Source organism: Pelobates fuscus, chromosome 13, assembly GCF_036172605.1.
Source record: "Pelobates fuscus isolate aPelFus1 chromosome 13, aPelFus1.pri, whole genome shotgun sequence".
Classification (NCBI taxonomy): Eukaryota; Metazoa; Chordata; class Amphibia; order Anura; family Pelobatidae; genus Pelobates; species Pelobates fuscus.
The window spans coordinates 65,978,407-66,001,834 of record NC_086329.1 but is presented as its reverse complement, the minus strand read 5'-3'; the positions used below and the strand labels follow the sequence as shown (position 1 = coordinate 66,001,834).

Here is a 23,428-nt window from a genome sequence, read left to right as displayed (position 1 = left end):
TATCCAGTTTTGGGCTGCCCAATACATCCTAAAGGCCCATTCGGTGTAGGAGTCTCGGCCCCCTTTCTGTAATGCCCGAAACTTTTTCCTGTAAGTCTCTGGGGTCACGACATACCTGGCTAGCAGAATGTCCTTTACCCTGGCATAGTCATGTATGGCTGTATCAGGAACTGCTCGGTATGCCTCTGCTGCTCGGCCTGTCAGCTTGCTGCTTAAAATCGCTGCCCATTGCTCTGATTACAGACCCTCCAAAGCGCATTGACGTTCAAAATCCTGCAAATATACGTCAATTTCCATCTCTCCGTCTGTAAAACTTTTAAACGCAGCATAATTAATTTTTCTCCGCTGTCCTCCATTTATAGATCCAGTTAAGGAAGCAGTGTCTCCTTGGTTTAAGCTCGCCTGTTGTGCTTTGCGTTCTGCGTTCACTTCTACCAGGACTTGCATCACCATCTCAGGTGTGGGATTTGGCCTCCACATCACCTTCTGTTGGAATTCTGCTTCCTCGCGGCTGACATTCGCCATGCTGCTGGTTTGGTCGCCCTCCATCAGTTCTGCTATGAGCGTAGCTCTCTTTTTGTTGCTTGCCACCTGACCTCGGGCTTCCAGTAGATCCTTTAGCGTAGTCCTTTTTAGTTTCTCGTACTGCTGGGCCATTCACCAGTTGTCTTTCTGTGTTCCATTCTATCCCGTCGCTTGCCACCAGTTGTTAAGACCTGCGGTGGTTATGGTACTGCGGTCTTCTATTCCTTTCCCAACAGCTGAGCCTAAGTGATTATAGCTACAGAAAGGAGTAGAGGAATAGTAGAGATGAATGCAGGTTCCAAGATGATTTCCCCCAGCAAATAGAATATTCCCCAAACATGAGCCTAGACTTCATGAAGGGTGTAACAGGAATGATCTTTATTGAAAACAGGCTGGCTTTTATGAGAAATCCTCCTGCAAGAGGACCTCCCACAACAAACAAATACATTATCCAATCATTATGCAGTTTTACACTAATACACGCCTTCCCTCTGCCTGGGAGATATTGAGATAAGTTAAGGAATAAATCTATTATCTCCAGGCAAAGGGCACACATTTTCCCCAAAAGTTAGAACACCCCTTTCCCCACAAGGTATCCCCATATCCCCTGATAGCCCCGATCTGGGGGACAAACATATCCAAATTTCACCCAGATCGGTTCAGGGGTTCTTAAAAAGTGTGGAAGTCATGTTTTACCGACCACACGAGGCTCCTGCCCAAAACAGTTCCACAAATTCAGCGTGTGCGGTCGGTCAATTAGGAAAAAGGCGAAAAACTAGCAAAATACCGAATGGATCCTCCTGGCTCATAGTAGTGATTGTTCCCCTTGTCTGCATGAACATAACTACCGAATGCCGCTCTTCTGGCTGTTCGTTAAGTGGGAGAAGCCGACGTTCGGTAGTTTCAGCGGTGGTTCGTGAGATCGAGTGTCCGATTTTAGTTCCAGACACTCGACGACCAAGTCCCGCTGACTCCCCTCATGCGAACAAGATGGCCGCCGTTTTCTTTTCCACGTGGCGTTTGGCTATACAAACAGCGGCCACCCAGGGAACACTTAATCGACTGTTCTTTTGAACTTAACGAGCCAGGAGGGTGGTCGGTGTTTGGTAGTTTCATACTGCCGAGCTAATATCCCATATTCATACAATAAATGGAGGAAACACACGAATACAGAAGAGAAATGTTAGAATAAAGTCCATTTTCTTCACATACACTAAGTAAAGTTACAGTCAAACTCAACTTATAGTTAGGGGCTTCACTGTAGCATCTGGATTTGAAAAATTTAGGGTGAGCATGAGTGTTAAAATTAGGATTAGATTTAGGGAGCATTTTTTTATTTACAGATTACTTTATTTTTTATTTTTGTAATCTGTTTTTATTGAGTAGTTTACATTGAATACAGAAATAGAAAAGAGTACAGGTTGAGACTCGCAGGTCTCTGTTGCAGTGTCAACACAAGAACAAATATTGCATTGCGTGTTTTATCGTATATGCAGAGGAGAACAGGAGAGTTGACAAACGGAGTAGCAATCAATCAAAATGCGTCCTGTAACTTTACCCTACTCTGTGGGAAGCAGCTCTAGGTGCAATAACCAGTTTCACATGGAAACCCCTCATTGCAGCCCCTGTGCTGTTCTTGCTGGTAAACTTTATGCGTACAGTTATTTTTTCAAGGTGATCAGATGGGGATACACCCAATGGTATCATCGAATTGGTGTGTAGGCAGTTCCTGATGAAGCTTAGACATTTGAACCAGGTATTTTTATCCATTAACCTTTCTCACTACTGTGTCTTGTAATTTGTACTATTGTGTACTATTTTTACCTTCGGGGAAAGTTAGCCGTATTGGTGTGGGGATATTTATGGGATGATAATATTAAACAGTCGAGAATTGCCCACTATTTCAATTCTCTTAGATCTTAGAGATCGTTATCGTGTAAGTGAAATGTATTCCATACAAATAAAATCACAATTTGTTATAAAAATAGATATAATTTATTGTGACAAATAAAATAATAATAATATTAGGCAGAATGCATGATAATAATCAGTGAATATTTAGTATTACATAAGTATGCAATACAGTGGAATGGCTATACACGTTCCAATGGCTAACAGCATCAACTGTCCAGACTTTAGATTTATGAGGGTACTTCACAGACAGAAAGTAAAACTTCCAGTGAAAAGTCGTAAAACCTTGGCTAACAGTTAAATCAACTGAGTAACCCTTTCAATGCTGGCTAGATCCTCCTAGGCATATAATATCCTATTCTTGTGTAATTTTCTATTAACATAACATTCAAACCAGCTCATTAATCATTTCCTGGAACCATCCAATAAGAATAATCTATCAGATTCTATAAGCCGAATTGTAATTTGTCTAAAAAGATATCTTATCTTATTTAGAGCAAATCAATACACCTGGATAAAAACATTGGTATGCTAACACGTGATAATATCACATTAATATATATTTATTCTTAATTCCACCTGCAGAATGGAATGTTTATAACTATATATTCTTTAGTTAACTAAGATTTCTAAATGTTGAAATCTGACCGTGATTTATCCAGTCATATATCATGCTATTAGATTTTAATTAATGTAGATTAATTAAATAAAACCAGCATAATTACCAGTTAAGTAGATATTCTCATCAGATGAGTAGGTAGTCCCAGGAACTTGAATGCGTGTATGATTGGTTGTATGGAGGTATGTAAGTAATAGTAAAAAGTAAGTGTCAAGGAGTGTTTCTTGAGTTGGGTCCAAGAGAGTTTGAGTGTTAGTCCCAGAGTGAATATCTGTCATGGGGGGCGTGGCTTGGACGTCGGCCGGGATGGAAGCTTGAGTTGTGAGCTCCGCTCCACCGGTCCTTGAAAAGCCCTATTAATTAGCCTTTAACAGCTCTAATGGGACGGAACCGCCGAGGAGACCCTCCCGGGTCCCCAGGGGATCTCAACCCAGCCAGTCGCTTGGCCCGATGGATAGTTTCCTACAGACGCCGGCGGACACGCGCGACGAGGCCGGAGGCACCAAGATGGCGGCTACCACCTCGGCACCCGGAGAGACTCAAGCCTCCACCTTAGAGGGCATCGGGGCAGAAATCCGCACGATGGCGGCATCCATGGCCACGAAAACTGACCTCCTGATCCTCACCACAACTATTCAAGACGCCCTGCGGGCCGAGAGTTAGAACACTCCCACGAGGCCCAAACGGCCAGATTGGCGGCAACTGATACGGCTCTGGCAAGACAGGGCGACCTGCTCTTACAATTAAGGTGGTCAGTAGAGGATCTCGACAACCGTGGCCGCAGGTGCAACATCCGGGTATGCGGCATGCCAGAGGCGGAGGGTGAAGAGAACTTAGAGGAGGCCCTAACAGCCCTATTCCGCACGATCCTACCCAGCGACACACCACTAGAACTCCAGTTTGATAGAGCACATAGGGCCCTACGACCTCGCTCACTCGAGGAAGGCCCTAGGGACATCATTGCTGCATTCACTCGTTCACTACAAAAGACGCCATCATGAAAGCGGCCAGGTCACAACCCACATGGGAATACCGTGGGGCTCCTATTTCATTATTTAATGACCTGTCCCCGGTCACCCTGGAGGCCAGGAGAGCTCTACGAAGTATTACGCTACTGCTTAGGGACCGCAATATTCCCTACAAATGGGGCTTCCCGTTCGCCCTATCCGCAAGACGCCAGAATGGATGGATATCGATTAGATGGCCGGAGGAGGTCCCGGGATTCCTGGAGGAATTGGGTCTCCCACCTACTCAAATCCCAGACTGGATCCTAGGCCCGCTGGATGCAGGCCAGAGGCAGCAACTTGCACCCCGCCGCCGCAGAGGACGGTCTCCGCCGGGACCAGCACACCGACACCGTGAGGCATGAGAGGGCCAGTAATGAAGGCCGACCCCCTATTGCAGCCAACCCGCTTAACAGGTACTGTCCCCACCACCCCGTAACGACCCAGGACTAGATGCTACCCATTGACTTTACTGGATCAACCCTCCCCACCTAGACGCATCAACCGGCACCGACCCTCACTGACTTTCACGAACATTTGCACCTTGGGTGGGACACAGGGCAAACTACGACATCCCCTATCCGCTACCCGGGATGCGCACCCTACCCACACTGGGAGCACGCGTGGACTGAGAACAGATGGGGCCCTTGGACACTGCCACCCACCCCTCTCTCGTTTTATATTTATGGGAACCTGGCGGTTGATCCGCTCCCCACATAGCTGACATGGTGCTCCCGGTTGCGGCTGAACTGTCCTCCCTCATTGACTATGAGATCACAGCTGACTACCTGTGCACTCACACGCAATGAAGCTTCTGACCGGCCTATCTCAGAGACTCCCCTCATCCTGATCAGTAACACCACCCATGCTCTATGTGGATTATGTTTGTTTTGTGGGAACTAATACTGTGCTCTACATGTGGGAAGGAAATGTTGTGGGGCATGGTGGTAGTAACAGTAACAGTTGGACACTACGGACATTACGGGGGAGAGGCAGAGGGAGTGTGGGGCGATGTATGAGAGGGGGGTGGGTAGGGCAATGGGCTAACACATCTATTCCTTTTAAAAAAATAGAGAAAACAGAGCAGGGATGAGGCCCATACACGTGGGGTCCTGATCTGGGACGATGGATATGTTCTCTTAATGCCAGCACCCACACTAGTGGAAATGAAGGAAAGTAGGACAGGGATACTGATCTTATACGGTATCTTTAGCCCGATTACCCATAATGCTACAAACCTGCCAGCACTCAGGGACGCCCTAGATGGGTGGGGGGGGGAGCACTAGATTCCCTGGATCTGTTATAGGGGGAAGAGGTGAGGAGGTGACATGCATAACTACTGGCTACTGTTACTGTTGTTTTTGTTTATGCTTTAACCTTCTTGTTTGATATCGCAATGTTTAAATTTTAGCTAGATGACAACTCCCCGGTTTAGAGGCACTTGGGCTGGGATCTGGTCGGAGCGGAACGGATCGGAACTTTTCTCACACGCACATGCTATACTAACCCTGGTCTCGACCCTAACCACAGCTCTACATATTCGCTTGCGCGAGACCCTCAGCGGAGCCACAGGCTTGCTCACACTTCAACCTGGTTGTCAAAGGGACACCTGGCCACTCCTGCTGAGGCGCAAGTACCTCTCCTTTTTGAAGGAGACTTCGGGGTGATACCAACCTCTGACCCTGTGAGGACAACACCCGAAGGGGGGCTTCCTGAGCCCACCCCCTATTTTAACTTGACTACGCTATTTGTTTCACGCTAGTTCAGCTCTCTCGGACACACGCACACTACTCTTCTCTCCACCACATTACACACTTAGGCTTGGCACGAATATCTGGGGGCACTGTCACCGCAGACGCCCGCGCGTAGACGACGACGTACGAGACACTCGGACACATAACCCCGAACAGACCGGTATAGAATTCATGCGCAGCTACACCCCACAGACGAGCATACACCTCCATTGGGCTGCGCCGCCGTCCCGGGCCCTTGCGCGTGCGGGCTCACCCCCTGGGGGAGGACACGGCTACCAGAGGGGGAGACTATGGCGTACCATCAGGCTCCTATGTCCGTCATGACACTCAACTGTAGAGGCTTAAATATACCAGAACGACGCACTCATCTACTGAGGGAGTTGCGATAGAAACACACTTTGATAGCACTGCTGCAGGAGACTCACGTCAGGGAGGGTGCGACCCCCAAACTCCGAAGCACTCACTACCCTGTAAGCTACTGCAACAACCACCCGTCGTCCCGCCGGGCAGGAGTGGCGATACTGATCGCCGCTGACTTGGGATTTCGGGAACTGGACAGAATGGCTGACGATCAGGGACGTTTCCTCTTCCTGAAAGGGGTATAGCTGATAGAGTGTACACTCTCGCTACCATTTATGTGCCCAATTCAAAACAAGCACAATTTCTCGGGGCTACGCTACATAAACTACACGGATTCTCGGAGGGAGCACTGATTGTCGGATGGGACTTTAACGCCCCATTGGACCCGCTTATTTACTCGTCCACCGGCCATTGCTGCCTCCCACAGTCCCACATCAGATCCATATGCAAATCCCTGGGTGAGTTAGCGCTGGTTGACTGCTGGAGGACAGTTCATCCCACCAGCAGGGACTACACTCACTACTCGGTGATCCACCATCGCCACTCCCGCATTGACTACGTACTAATTAGACAACAAGGACTATCTCGACTGCGAGCAGCTTCTATAGAACCTGCAACATGGTCGGACCATGTCCCCGGTGTCTGTGTGGGAGGCCCACAAGAGTGTCATCCGCGATACTCTCATCGGCATCGCAACCCGCAAAAGGAAGGAATCAACCCACGCAATGATTGAACTTTACGGCACCATATCACGCCTATAACTCCAGCATAAACGCTCTCGACTAGTCGAAGTCTATGGCGAACTAATGTAAGCCAGGCGACACCTGAAAACCCTCCTCACACAAAGGTATCTGCGCTCAATCCAAAGATCAAAAAACTTTTTCTATGCACACGCGAACAAGGGAGGGTTGTTCCTTGCACGCCTCTTGCGAGGAGATCTGGTACGCACACAGGTACGTAAGATTCGGTTGCCCTCGGGCAGGATATCTTCATATCCGGAGGAAATAGCAGGCGAATTCCGAGAGTACTATAACTCCCTCTATAACCTCCGCCCACCGGGGAACCCGACTCAGAGACGGGTCTCATCATTACACATTCGGACATACCTACAAGATACAGTGCAAACGTGCTTGATGAACCAATTACCACAGAAGATCTGGCCGCTGCCCTTAAAAATACGAAAACGTGAAAGGCTCCTGGACCAGATGGGTTCTCCACGGGCTATTACAAACACTTCGCCCTAACACTGCTACCGTGGCTGACGAAGGATGTCGACAGAGTGGCGGAGGGGGAGGCCTTCGGCATGGAATCCCTGATGGCAACTATAACTGTCCTGCTCAAACCCGGTAAGGATCCAGAACAGTGCAGCAGCTACCGCCCGATCTCCCTGCTGAATACGGACACAAAGCTCCTAACGAAGGTATTAGCGTCCAGACTCCAGCGGATACTACCAAGCCTTGTCCACGTGGACCAGACAGGATTTATCCCGGGTCGAGAAGCACGGGATAGTACTTTACGCTTGTTCTCTATACAGCATCATGCGCGGAAGTACCAGAAACACCTCCTGCTTTTGTCTACGGATGCGGAAAAGGCATTTGATCGGGTCGACTGGGCATACATGACGTGGGCACTTCGGTGTATGGGTATGGGGCAGAGAGCCATGGCGTGGATATCAGCCCTGTACAGCTCACCGAGGGCGTTGGTGCGTGTTAATGGTGCTCTGATTGCCAGCTTTGGAATCGAGAACGGGACCAGACAGGGATGCCCCCTGTCGCCGCTCTTGTTCGCCCTCTCTCTGGAGCCACTCCTGCAGGCAATCCGGGCCAGTCCGGATATCCACGGCTACTCGTGGCAAGGCACGGAACATAAAGTGGCCACATATGCGGACGACCTTCTGTTCTTTATCTCCCAGCCGCGGCTCACACTACCATGCTTGCTGTCGGAAATAGACAAATTTGGCTGGATCTCAGGATTCAAGCTCAACCTAGCAAAATGCGAGGCGCTGAACGTCACCATACCCTCGGTGGAATACGAGACCCTGGGACCGCTCTTCCCGTTTCGCTGGTGTGCAGGAGCGATGAGGTATCTTGGCATCTGGATCCCCACGGACCCAAACGAAATATATCAACGCAACTTCGCACCGCTCCTGCGGAACATTGAACTGGACCTGAAGAGATGGGCCTATCCGCACATCACGTGGCATGGCCGCATAGCGGTACTGAAGATGAATATTCTCCCGAGGGTCCTTTACCTTTTCCAGACAATCCCAGCTGCGATACCGGCGACGTTCTTCTCGACTCTAAAGTCGGCGGTTATTCGCTACGTGTGGAGAGGGGAAAGATCCAGACTACGTCACGACCTCCTATGTATGCCCAGACACAGAGGGGGCCTGGCGCTGCCGGACTTTAAGATATATCACCAAGCAACGACGCTGCAGTGCATCCTAGAATGGCATGAACCGGACACAACCAAACACTGGGTAACCCTGGATAAATTGAAGGCTACGCTGTGGAAAAGGAGGGCGACTAGGGGCAGCAGGAGTCATGCTACTCACATGGGAGAGCCTCAGGGAAGCACCACAGGTCTCCCCGACCCCGTGCCCTTTACTGCCGATAACACACAACCCCGGTATAGGGGGCGGACTGCCTGCGGAAGCCTGGACATTCCTGGGTGACGGGGTTTACATCCCAATACACAGAGTGACCTGAGATGGAAATCTAAAAACACTGGAAGAGCTGTTGGGGAACCAACCACGGTCCCCGATGTCGGTGTTACGATATATGCAACTACGTCATTACTACAACTCACTTCCACATAGAGACAAACTGCGAAGAGACCTGACATGGTTTGAAGACCTCTGTTCCCACGGCGCGTCACTCGGAAAAACTGTCTCGATCCTCTACCAATACCTGTTGACCGACCCCTCTTCAGAGAACAACGCCACACCAACACAATGGGACAAAGCCTTGATATGGCAACACAAAAGCTTCTCTAGCTCGCACTATCAGGAGGTGAACTACAAATTACTCTCCATGAGGTATAGGACACCGGTATTGCTACACAGGATCTTCCCCACTACCCCACCGACGTGCTGGAGATGCCTGGAGGATAGAGGAACTCTTCTGCACATCTGGTGGGAATGCAGAATCATCACCCCATACTGGGACCGGATCAAGTCTGATATCCAACTAACCCTCGGTAACGATGTCGAATGGTCAGTAGAACTAGCCATACTACACATCTCCTCACAACCATTATCCACATATTAGAAGTCTATTATGCGCCATCTGCTGAACGCAGCCAAATCACTCATACCGGTATATTGGAAGAAGACGGAGATCCCCACGCGGGAGGAATGGATCCATAGGGTAGAGGACATCAGGGCAGCTGAGGCACTACAGGCGGAACTGACGGGCAGGGAGGCAAGATACGTGGATTCATGGGCACCGTGGTTTGTCTTCCTTGCAAGGGGGGGGGGGTGTCTGCGGTGGGGCTTGGGGCCGGGGGGACGGTGCAGCCCTTACGTCACACATGCACCATACGCTACGACCTACCACCACCTTATGGAGCTGATGGGAACAGACGCCTCACCTTGCACACCGACCGCACCGCCCCAACTGCAGACCTGCTCTACTTTGGAGGTCGCGGCAGACAGATACTGGGTAACTGAAGATGTGACCCAATCCCCACACTGACTCCGACAATACAGTATAAAATATTGACCAGTGACTGGGACCCCACCGACAATACACAACACAGGACTATTGGGATGTTCCTGGACTGACCAGCAGACTTCCACAGCGACCCTACACCCCCACGACCCTTATTCAGTCCCAGCGAAACACCGCTCTTCTCCCTAAAACATGCGGGACACACTCACTCATCCCTCCATCGACATGAGCAGTCCACCAAGCCACCTCTCTCACACACCATCCCTAACACACAGAGACCTGGTTACACGTGGACCAGCCTGAGACACGATGCAGCCGATAGCCAGACCATCTGAGTCGTGGCGCCCACATGAACGAGCAGGAGGGGACATTTCCCCCAGGCCACCCTGAGAAAAGACCCCCACTGGTTTGGGCGTGCTAAATAGCGATGATCACGATACGGGCAGAGGGGCGATACTTACAGAGGGTTACACGACTGAAGGGGAAACTCAGCACAATATAATTAGACTCGATTAGCTCCGTTCTGCCCCATGTTTTTCCCTTCACGTCTATACTATTTGTTCTGTGCCAAGCCTATGTTCTACCATCACATATACACAGACCCCCCTGGGTCATACCATGCAACAACACAATTCGACACACCTTCACACTTTCTAACAAAAGAGTTGACGATACAGATCGTTTGTAGCTACACAACATTAGAGTCACCCCAAGCGGTACTGTATCTACATTAACTTAGTCTCTGATGGACAGGTTTGGCTAGCCAAGTTGGCCACGCCACGTAACATTGTTTCAGCTGAGAGGCGCAGTAACAACTGCAACAAATTATGTTATCTTATGTAATCGGATAGCGAGAATGGAACTGAATCTCTCCCTGAACATACTTTCTGTATAGATATGTACTATACCTGCACCGTATTCATGCATCCAGTTATTACTACGGGTCAACGACACCTGACCTTATCCTACTCATGATTCTATTGTTCAGCACCAGACATACACGCTGACACCATCTATGATCAGACCCACATGGGTCATATCATGTATTGACACAACGCGACACACTCTCACACTTCTTAACGATGACCGACAATATTAACCGCTAATAGCTACACAACCTCAGGGACACTTCACACACTCATATGTCCACATTGATATGGTTCACGGAGGACTGGGACGACCAAATACGGTACTCACGAGATATAATGCTACCATTTCAGCTGGGAAATGTGTCCAAAGTTACGTTGTGATTGGATGTAAACTGTTATTGCTAATGACACTGACTCTGTATACGTTTACATGCTTTTATGGCTATCTACTGCTATTTCATTGTACTTGTACATACTGTCATCACTGCGGCCTGCGAGCCCAAAATATGTCTTGTTCACGCTTCAATAAAACCTGATTATTCAAAAAAAATATCTGTCATGGATCTCTCTGCATGTCCAAATCTGAAAACCCAAACTCCAACTCACCCCTCTCTTCCCTTTGTCCTAACTTTTAAAGGGAAAGATTATCTGTACATCATCAGTTGTTAAGGCCAATAGGAAACTTAAGGTGTGGTCTTTCTGCAGATTGCAATTTAGGTATTTGGTCCATAGAGGGCACTCTCGCCTCACTAAACCTTCCTATCCAGGAAAGAGTTAACTTTTCCTGATGACGATTTTGACGTAATTTGGCTTATCTAAAATGACAACCATAACTTAAATTTGCTGTCAGTTCAAAGTGTTTGCCTCAGTCTTTGTGGCAACGACTTTGATCGTAATTTCTAAAACTGACAGTTCTAAACTCAATTTTACCCCTTACTTACAATGGGACCTTGTAAAATTTAGAAAGTAAAATTAATTACTTAATCTTCTCTGTCACTAATGTCTGTGTTTAAAATTATTTCTATTCTATTAACATTTAAACAGAGCATTCCATCCCCCTGCTTCATTGCTTATCACTTGGCTTGTTTATATAATGCATTCCTTAGCTCAGGCTCAGTGGCTGGTTACAGAAAGGATAGAAATTATGTGTCTTTGTCTTGCCTGAAGATAGCAAAATGGAGTCTGCTCTGTTCTGAGTGACTCTGACAATATACACTTTTAATTTCTATTTTAGCACAAAATGTCTGCCGATATAAATATCCTGACATTGGGTAGGCTGCTATAAGTCCCAAGTCCAGGTTGACTAAGAGTTAAGCTTCCATTGAGAGTATGGGCCACCCCCCCCCCCAGGTCAAGCCCTCCAGAATCTAAGGTTGGGTATATGGGGAAAGATAGGTAGGATAGAGTCAGTATAGAGAAGCAGGGTAGGTGAGATTAGGCTATGGTCTCTGCCAGGTGGGGCTCAGTCCCTCTGGCCCGTCAACCCCGGGGCCGGGAGCCATGTATATAAACCTCGGCTGCCACGCCTCTGCGTGCCTGGTACTGCTCCCTGTCAGGGAGGCATGAAGCGCCTCCGCACCCTGTATGTCCTCGACCCTGCGGATCCACATGTTTTTACTAGGGACTTCAGCCTTTTTCCAATAAACCAGGATATTGGCCTTGGCCGCATTTAATAGGTGGCGCAAGATCGATTTCTTACAGAGTGAGATCGGTTGTGGAGAGATATGCAGTAGGGCTAGGTTGGCCGACCATTCAGTATGTCCCCTAGAATCATTGTCACATTATCTTTTACCATCTCCCAGTATGGAACTATGTCACGACATTCCCACCAAATGTGTAGCAATGCCCCCCTCTCCGTTTGGCATCTCAGGCATTTCGGTGGGACCGATGGGAAGGATCAGCATTTTATACCAGAGGGATATCAGTTTATAATTCATCTCCTGGTAGTTAGAGGTCATGGAGCTCTTATGTTGCCACAGCAGTGCCTTGTCCCATTGGGATGATGTGAATGTCTTACCCATCAGGTCCTCCCATTGCCTTCGGAAGGTGTTGTTTACCATCCGGTTGCCAACTAATAGGTACTGGTAGAGTGTGGAGATTGCGTTGTCTAGCATGGAACCTCGGTCGCATAGACGCTCAAACCAGGTGAGTTCCCTGAGCAAGCGTTCCTTGTGTGGGGGCGAGTTATAGCAGTGTTTCAGTTGCATATATCGGAGGGAATTCAGGGAGGTCCGTGTAACCCTCCAGTAACGAGTTTAGGTCCCTCAGTGCCCCGTCCCATGAGGCTATGCTTATAGGAATATACTCCCTGCTCCCTCGGAAGGTCCAGGCACTCGGGGGCAGCCTCCTATTTTGCTGTTGTGCATTACCAGGAGTAGGGGGCTAGGCGTAGGTGAAATGTGTGGCTGTTCCCTTATCGACATCCAACTGCGTGGTGTCTGTGAGACCGGTCCCTCTCCGACTCTGTGGTCCAGCACCCCTCGGTGTCCCCACACATCATCAACTCCAGTGCCATTCCAATGCCTCCTCTGTCAAAGGTCACCCACTGTTTTTGTGTAGAACCTGAGTGCCATTCAAGAATGCGCTGCAGGACTGTGACCTGGTGATATCTCTTAAAATCTGGCAACGCCAGACCCCCGATGTTGTGTCGTATCCTAGATCTTTCTCCTCACCACACAAATCTAATGACTGCTGTTTTTGGGGCGAGCCCCCATCCAGACTTTATTTTAACGTTACTTCTAAGGTAAGGATTATTATAAGAATTGAGAGAGGATATATTGGTTCCTAATCCTTATACCCCTAACCTTAACTGTAAATGTCAAATGTCCCACTGCTGCCGTGAAGCCCCTATTACTTGTCAGGACCTCGCTAAGTTACCTTTACAGACACAGGAATCCAGAGGGAGGAGGAGTACCGATGATTACCAAGCTGTGAGGGGAAAACACATTCTGATAGGAAACTATATCTGACAGACAACCAACTGATGCCCTTTTAACAGTGCGACTGGGCCCCTCTTATGCCGGTGATCAGTGCTGGAAGGAAGTGAGTGCAGGTCACTTTCTCCTAGCTAACATAAATGGAGCCGCCCAGGAGGAAGCGGGGGAGCTGACTTCCAACAGCCCCAGCCAGCAGGAGTCACCCTCCTGCACCCAAAAGATATAAAACAGGAGGGTGGCTAAAAGATGATAAGCATGTGTGTGCTGTACTCCTGCATCCCAACCGGTTTCATCCTGTGAACTTTCTCATGGTAGAGCTTATTCCCATCATTGAATATCCCGCTGTTTAAACACTTCCAATCAGGGTAATGAACTTCTGTAGCTCTGGGGAGCAGGCTTGATGTTTAAGCCCAGCAAGTGCAATAGAGGTCCATTATCTGGGACACCAGGTGGGTTGTGGGAAGCAAAAGCCTGAACAAGACAAGATTAAGGCTGTAGCCCAGTGACCCAGGTCATGGCCTTTTTAGGGATCACAGGGGAATTATAGTGCCCTAGCTAGACCCTCCATTGACCTGGCTCATAAGAACCTTCCCCGGCAGTGTCAGGGTACCTGTGGTCTCTACCACCGAAAGAGGTAGAGACTTAGCTGTTCCTCCATCCAGACGGCCTGATGGCTCCCTTCCCCACGGTCTATCCGGTCATGCAAGGCCGGCCGCGAGGGAGTGACTGCCTTTTACAGCATCTAGGCAGGAAGTTGTCATCAGGACACTCCTCCGGAACGACCTGTCACTCAATTGCTGCAGGACCAATCAGGACGCCTCGGAGGCGTGGTTACTGCTCTGAACAGGGTATTTAACAGAGCTTCTTTCATTAGCTCATTGCCCTGTCGTGGTTCTAGCTTGTTCTAGTCACTCAGTGCTTGTGTATTCTATTATCCCTTTTGGTTTTGACCCGGCTTGTTTACCTTACTCTGCTTATCTCTGTTACCCTTGATTCGGCTTGTCTCTCGCTTACCTGTCTTCTGTTACCCTCGACCTCGGCTTGTCTTTGACCATTCTATACTGTACTACTTACGTTAGTCCGGCCATTCTAAGGTCTGGTATACGTATCTGGCTACTGTTTGTACTCTGCGTGTTGGATCCCTGTCCCGATCCTGACATTACGAGAGGGCCAATGGATCCTGCAAGTACAAACAGTCAGCTGGCTTCTCCTGATCCTAGGTTTGAAGCCATGGATCACAGAATGGATCAGATGGCGCTTGCGCTACAGGCTCTATTATCTCGTGCCAATAACCCACCAGAGGAGATACGTAATACCCCTGTTTCTCCTGTCGGTTCAGGTCTAGAGGTAGCCACAGTGGGTGCTTCTTCTCGCATTACCCCCCCCAGTACGCTATGGTGGGTCTCCTGAGAAATGTCGTGGTTTCTTAAACCAAATTAGTATCCACTTTGAATTGCAACCTCGCTCTTATCCTACAGATAGGGCAAAGGTAGGATTTATTATCACCCGACTTATTGAGAAAGCTCTGAGATGGGCCAACCCATTATGGGAGAACGATAACCCATTAGTTTATAACTATAACGCCTTTGTAGCTGCTTTTAGAAGAACATTTGACCCTCCAGGTAGAAAGGTTAATACAGCCAGATTACTGTTGCGTCTGAGACAGGAGAACCAAACACTGGTGGATTATGCACTAGAGTTCAGGTCTCTGGCGTCAGAGGTCAAGTGGAATGAGCAGGCGTATATGGATGTATTTTTGAATGGCTTATCTGAAGTAATCCTTGATGAGGTTGCTACCAGAGAACTCCCTGAGAATTTAGAGGATTTAATTTCGTTCATCTCTCGTATAGATGAACGTTTAAGAGAGAGACAGAACACTCGAGAGAGGAACCGGAGACCTTCTTTTAGGTTAGCCCCCGCTTTTCCAAGTCCTGACTCCACGGTATCTTTGCTTCCTGAACCTATGCAGATAGGGTATACCCGCCTCTCTGAGGAGGAAAAACAGTACAGGAGAAGAGAGGGTTTGTGTATGTATTGTGGAGCTAAGGGTCATTTACTCTCGAACTGTTCTAACCGCCTGGGAAACGCTCGCACCTAAGTCTCTCTAGAGGACAGGCCTTGGGTGTTTCTATTTTGTCCTCTACTCCTAATTATAAAGATCACAGGCTTCTGCTACCAGTTTCCTTAACTTGCGGGAGGGAAGTAGTAAGGGCTATGGCTTTGATAGAGAATTTTGCTGAGAATTTTATCGACCAAGCCTTTGCTAGTAAAAACAATTCCCCATCCCAGCTAAGGGAGACACCCTTGGCCGTTGAGGCCATAGATGGTAGACCACTACTAGACCCTGTTATCTTTCGTGAGACCATACCCATTGATTTAAATGTTGGTATCCTACACGTGGAGAATTTATCTCTTCTGCTCATTTCGTCTCCTTCCGTTCCCATAGTTCTGGGGTACCCATGGTTGAAAGCACATAACCCTATTATCGATTGGGAGTTAGGGGAGATACTCTCGTGGGGCCAGGGCTGCCAGGATCGGTGTTTGTGCAAGGTTTCTCCATTAGCTAATATTAACATACAGGAGAACCCTACTCAGGCCACAGAAAGACAAATACCAGACCTTTACCTAGACTTAAGGGCAGTGTTTGACAAGAAGAATGCCGATTCTTTGCCGCCACACAGGTCATTTGACTGTAAAATTAAGCTTCTACCCGGGACTATGCCTCCGAGGGGCCATGTATATCCTTTGTCTGTTCAGGAAAACTCGGTTCTAGAGGAGTATATTCAGGAGAATTTAGAAAAGGGATTCATCAGGAGGTCTTCTTCTCCGGCCGGGGCGGGGTTCTTTTTCATTAAGAAGAAGGATGGCACGCTGAGACCGTGTATCGATTACGAGGCTTGAATAAAATAACTGTCAGAAATGCCTATCCTATCCCACTGATTACCGAGTTATTTGATCGTCTTAAGGGCTCCAAAATCTTCACCAAGTTAGATCTCAGAGGGGCTTACAATTTGGTGAGAATCCAGCAAGGTCACGAGTGGATGACGGCATTCAATACCCGGTATGGCCATTACGAATACACTGTTATGCCATTTGGACTATGCAATGCTCCTGCAGTATTTCAAGATTTGATTAATGTAATGAGGTACTTAGGGAGTTTCAGCATGATTGTGTTATTGTTTACCTGGACGACATACTAATACACTCTAAGGAGATTGAGACTCACCATAGACAGGTCAGAAAGGTGTTACACAAACTTCTGCAACATGGTCTATACTGCAAATTGGAGAAGTGCAGTTTTGATCAGTCTCAGGTAGACTTTCTTGGGTACGTGATTTCTGGGGAAGGTTTTAAAATGGATCCTGGTAAACTCCAATCTATTTTAGACTGGCCTTTGCCCAAAGGACTCAAGGCTATCCAAAGGTTTATTGGTTTTTCCAACTACTATAGGCGCTTCATTAAGGGTTACTCCTCTATCATTGCGCCTATTACCAATATGACCAAACAAGGGGCTGATACTAAGTTCTGGTCTGAGGAAGCTCTTGTTGCTTTTAAGACTCTCAAGGAACTTTTTGCCTCAGCTCCCATTCTAGTTCATCCTGATACGACTCTGCCTTTCTTGCTCGGGGTCGATGCTTCTGAGACAGGAGTTGGGGCTGTTCTGTCTCAAAGGTTAGGGGTGGATAAACCGTTACACCCTTGTGGTTTCTTCTCTAAAAAAATTTCTGGGCCTGAGAGCAGATATGACATCGGGGAGAGGGAACTGTTAGCGGTCATTAAGGCTTTAAAGGAGTGGAGACATTTACTGGAAGGGACACTACACCCTGTTACTATTCTAACGGATCATAAGAACTCTTATATTGGGGAGGCTAAGCGCTTGTCCGCCAGACAGGCTCGCTGGGCCTTGTTCCTCACTCACTTTAATTATGTACTTACGTATAGACCTGGTTCTAAGAACTCTAAAGCCGATGCTTTGTCTCGTCAATATGAACCATCCACTATAACTGAACCACTTCTGTCCTCCATAGTTCCTAAGGGGAATATCATCGCGAACACGAATCTCAGGATTCACTCTCCATTGCTTTCTGAGATCATGAAGTTTCAGCATTTGGCACCCAAACAGACTCCTGGGGATCGACACTTCGTTCCTGCCGCTCTCCAACTGGAGGTGCTACGCTGTCTCCATAACAGCAAGGTGGCTGGGCATCCTGGCATCCGCAAGACTTATGCGCTAGTCTCTAAAGATTTTTGGTGGCCTGACTTACGCAAGGATATTAAAGAATTCATCGGGGTATGTGAAGTTTGTACCAAGACCAAGCTACCCCATTCGCTTCCATGCGGATTTCTGCACCCTTTAGAGGTTCCTGAAAAGCCTTGGTCCTGCCTGGCAATGGACTTCATTGTTGATTTGCCTATTTCTAAAAAGCAGACTGTCATCCTCACTGTGGTAGACAGATTTACTAAAATGGCTCACTTCATTCCCTTACCTAAACTCCCATCTTCGCCCGAATTAGCGGAGATATTCCCCAGGGAGATTTTCCGTTTGCATGGGATACCTTCCCAAATTGTCTCTGACAGAGGCTCCCAATTTGTTTCCCGTTTTTGGAGATCATTCTGCTCCCAACTAGGCATCAAATTGAATTTCTCCTCTGCCTATCATCCTCAGTCCAATGGAGCTGCTGAACGCACTAACCAAAAAGTTGAACAATATTTACGTTGTTTCGTTTCAGAACACCAGGACGATTGGGTCGGTTTGATTCCTTGGGCGGAGTTTGCACATAACAATCTCATTTGTGATTCTACGCATTCTAGCCCTTTTTTCTTGAATTATGGCTTTCATCCTTCCATCCTTCCTTCGGAGTCTTCTTCTCAAGGGATACCGTCGGTGGATGTTGCAAATTTAAGAAAGTTGTGGGATCAAACTCGACAAATCCTTCTCCACAATTCTACGCTGGTTAAAAGACACGCTGACAAACGTAGAAGGGCAGCACCGGTGTTTGTTCCAGGCGATAGAGTATGGTTAAGTACTAGAAACATTCGGTTAAAAGTGCCGTCTATGAAGTTTGCTCCTCGATATATTGGACCTTACAGGGTACTGTCTCAAATTAACCCAGTTGCGTATCGTTTAGCGTTGCCTAATGCCTTACGCATTCCTAATTCATTTCATGTTTCCTTGCTAAAACCATTAATATGTAACAGGTTCTCCTCCACGATCGCCCCTCCCCGCTCAGTTCAGGTGGAGGGTCAGGAGGAGTATGAGGTCAATTCCATCGTTGATTCTCGAATCTCCCGGGGGAAACTGCAATATCTGGTCGATTGGAAGGGTTATGGTCCTGAGGAGAGAAGTTGGGTACCTCAGGAGGAGGTGCATGCTCCCCGTCTTCGCAGGGCGTTTCACTCTCGATTCCCTTCTCGCCCTGGTGTATTCCGCCCGGTGGGCGTATCTGAGAGGGGGGGTACTGTCAGGGTACCTGTGGTCTCTACCTCCGAAAGAGGTAGAGACTTAGCTGTTCCTCCATCCAGACGGCCTGATGGCTCCCTTCCCCACGGTCTATCCGGTCATGCAAGGCCGGCCGCGAGGGAGTGACTGCCTTTTACAGCATCTAGGCAGGAAGTAGTCATCAGGACACTCCCCCGGAACGACCTGTCAGTCAATTGCTGCAGGACCAATCAGGACGCCTTGGAGGCATGGTTACTGCTCTGAACAGGGCATTTAACAGAGCTTCTTTCATTAGCTCATTGCCCTGTCGTGGTTCTAGCTTGTTCTAGTCACTCAGTGCTTGTGTATTCTATTATCCCTTTTGGTTTTGACCCGGCTTGTTTACCTTACTCTGCTTATCTCTGTTACCCTTGATTCGGCTTGTCTCTCGCTTACCTGTCTTCTGTTACCCTCGACCTCTGCTTGTCTTTGACCATTCTATACTGTACTACTTACGTTAGTCCGGCCATTCTAAGGTCCGGTATACGTATCTGGCTACTGTTTGTACTCTGCGTGTTGGATCCCTGTCCCGATCCTGACAGGCAGGAAATATGGGCCCCGCAGTGTGAGCAGGGATTCCAGCGACTGAAAGCGGCTCTTGTAAATGCCCCTGCCTTTGCTGCTCCCAATTATTTTTAATTGCTTCTTTGTTCACAAAGATGCTTCAATGTTTGAATTGGGAGCAGTACTGAGCCAAATAGGATAGGATGGCAGAGAACATCCCGTAGATTACCAGAGCAGAAAACTCCTACCCAGAGAGGTGAGCTATGCCGCCATCAAAAAGGAATGTCTTTGCCGTGGTGTGGGCCCTAAAAAAACTCCAGCCCTTTCTATCATGGATCACAACCCCTTGGTATGGTTAAACCGAGTGACGTGGGACAATGCCTTGCTGCTGCGCTGGATCCTGGCATTGCAGCCATATGACTTAATGAATGGCACCGCCAATGGGTTGTCCAGACAAACCAAACTTGAATAATGATCTGTGAGTGCCAATCCGTTAGGATGAGATTGTGTATGCCACTTGTGGTTAAGGGGGAGCTGTGTGGCAAACCATATGTTATGCCCTCTCATTTGTTTGTGGAAAGGCTATATCACTAGTCTTGGGGTGTTTTTGTATTGTATCCTCTGTGACTGGGAGATAATTGGTTTAGCAGAGAGAGCTTGGTTATCTCCTAGACACACAGGCACCTGCTGAATAGAATAGTTCATAGTGAATAGTATTTAAAGGGTTGCATTGTGTCCTCTGTGACTGGGAGACAATTGGATAGCATAGAGGCACCTGGTGGGATCAGCTATCTACTGAATGGAGAACCTATGCTGGAGGTCTGTGCTTAAAAAGACTGCATTGTGCTGAATTAAAAACAGTTGTACGCCCAGAACTGTGTGTCTTCTAGTTACTATGGGGAAGGGTTACAATCACCAACCAGGGCTTCTTCCAGCTATGAGGAGAATCCATCAGAGATACCCAGTGGCTAAAACTTCCATCTGACTTCTACACATATTTGCCCCCCTTATAAACCCATTCAATCAGGGGTAATGGACTCCATTCAATGTATCTTCAAATGCCAACAGTACACACAAATACACCCCTACATTCACACACACACACTACTCCATACAAAAACAAGCTTACATTTAAACACACAAGCAGTGCTTAATTCTGGATGGATGGGCAAGTGGTAGATTCTCATCTGGAAAAGCATTGATGAAATTGTACAATGAAGGGGATCTACCTTTTGGCCACCGTTTGTGATGGGGGGGAGGGAGGGAAGGAGGGAGATTCTTACTCCAGGGCCCTCTCTATGTTAATTTTTCCACTGAATCACAGAATACAGTTTTTCCACTGAATCACAGAATATATGAAAACAAACAAAACCTTAATAACCTTAATAACTTGTATTTCAGTTAGTCTCTACTTTTAAGTTTAAAACTCATTTTTGCTCATGTCTGCAATTGCTGGGAGAAACTTGGTCTGTCACATTTTAAACTGATCTCAACAAAAACGGTAGACCAGATATGAAGTGCCATCAGACTCTCTCTGCAAGAGAGATACTTTGTTTCTGCCTTCTTTGGGCATTGTCATTGTGGTGAAACTGTGACCCCGTCTAGGCACTGTGAGAATGTTGTGCTTCTCTGGTTTAAATGGTTAATTTAGGGAGAACCTTAGCAAATGCACTGAAGCAAAAGCAAACCAGAGATATGAGATTACTGAGAATGTCAAGAACGTAATAAATTTCCCTTTAGTTGGTCCCTTGTATATTTTGCTGCACAAAATAAAATATTATTTAGCACCATTCTAAAATCCCAAATTTCCCTCTCTTCGTTTCACTAAATCTAAAATCCCAAATTTCCCTCTCTTCGTTTCACTAAATCTAAAATCCCAAATTTCCCTCTCTTCGTTTCACTAAATCTAAAATCCCAAATTTTCCTCTCTTTGTTTTTTTGTTGTTGTTAATAAGTCTGCATTGTGTAACACATATTATAAAGATGATCCATTGTCAATAATCGCTCATTATTCAATTCAAGCTGTGGTATTGGTATATTACTGAGAATAACAATTGCTTTCTGTGAAAGTCTGAATTATGTCATACAAGGCAGTGTTTCAATGCATCAAATTGGGCAAATGTTTTGCAAACTCAGCTATTTCATGCCAGCCCTTGACAAATTAGCTCAAAATGACCAAGGCGATATTGCAGCTTTTAAAGATTTATTCAATTTCAACATTAACAATCCATTTATATGTAGAGGAGAATAAAACATTTTTTATATTGTATGTTTTGGTAAAAAAAAATTGTGAAGAAAATCAATATTACTATGTTTGTTATATTACAAGAAACATGCTTGGAAGATGTTAACTCTCTCATGGATAAATAGTCACTTTCATCTACCATCTATATTACATAGTTACATAGGCTGAAAAGAGACACGTGTCCATAAAGTTTAGCATTCTTCACATTTACTTTTTGCCGTTTATCCAAAAGAAGGCAAAAAAAACAGTTTGAAGCACTTATAATTTTGCAAAAAAATAGGAAAACTATTCCCTCTTGATCCCAGAATGGCAGTCAAATTGATCCTTGGATCAAGAAGCTATTACCCTACAGGTGAAAAATTATATCATTGAATATTCTGTTGTTGTAAGTATGCATCTAGTTGCTGTTTAAATATCTGTACAGACTCTGATAAAACCACTTCTTCAGGCAGAGAATTCCACATCCTAATTGTTCTTACAGTCAAAAAAAAAAACATTTCCTTTGCCTTAGACATAATCTTCTTTCTTCCAGTCTAAACACATGACCTTGTGTCCTATGTAAAGTCTGGTTTGTGAATAGATTTCCAAACAATGGTTTGTGTTTGCCCCGGATATATTTTTAAAGTGTTATCATATCCTCTCTGAGGCAATGTTTTTTTAAACTAAAGAGGTGTATGTGTCTGACATCAAGGATATACTTTTTAATTTGCTCTTAGATGTACATATATTTTGAGTACCATATCTTTTAAAATCTGTTGGCAGGTTAAATGTAAACAATATGCCCTTTTGTTTTATATATAGTGCCACAACTCTCTCCACAAAATGTCCACATAGTCAGGACAGAGTCTGGTTTGGTGCTGGAATGGGAAGAAGTTGCACCAGAATTAGAAAACTACAGCCTGCTTGGTTACAAGGTGCAGTGGGAACAGGAAAATATAACACAAGTAAGTGAAATAACAAACTGTCTACATACCTTTAATTACCCTAGTTATCGCAGCTCTGCAATATGACACTGATAACTAGTGATGCCCTGAACGGTTCACTGGCGAATAGTTCCAGGCGAACACCGCATGTTCAGTCCGCCCCCTATTCGTCATCATTGAGTAAACTTTGACCCTGTACCTCACAGTCAGCAGACACATTCCAGCCAATCAGCAGCAGACCCTCCCTCCCAGACCCTCCCACCTCCTAGACAGCATACAATTTAGATTAATTCTAAAGCTGCATTCTTTTTTTTTATTTATTTTTTGTGTGTGTGTGTATTATACATTACCCTCCATAGCCAGTAACCTGTCTTTATTATAAATTATCCTCCATAGCCAGTAACCTGTGTTTATTATACATTATCCCCGATAGCCAGTAACCTGTGTTTATTATACATTATCCTCCCATAGCCAGTAACCTGTGTTTATTATACATTATCCTCCCATAGCCAGTAACCTGTGTTTATTATGCATTATCCCCCATAGCCAGTAACCTGTGTTTATTATACATTATCCCCCCTATAGCCAGTAACCTGTGTTTATTATACATTATCCCCCATAGTCAGTA

At 46.7% G+C, this 23,428-nt stretch overlaps 1 protein-coding gene across 1 annotated transcript in view; it reads left to right on the top strand.

The window, feature by feature from the left end:
* TYRO3 (TYRO3 protein tyrosine kinase) overlaps positions 1 to 23,428 on the top strand; it is a 926,976-nt gene that overhangs the window by 482,742 nt on the left and 420,806 nt on the right. The window contains exon 8 of the mRNA XM_063440254.1: positions 22,679 to 22,821. Within this exon, the coding sequence (XP_063296324.1) occupies positions 22,679 to 22,821 (143 nt within the window). The remainder of the gene's footprint in view (positions 1 to 22,678; positions 22,822 to 23,428) is intronic.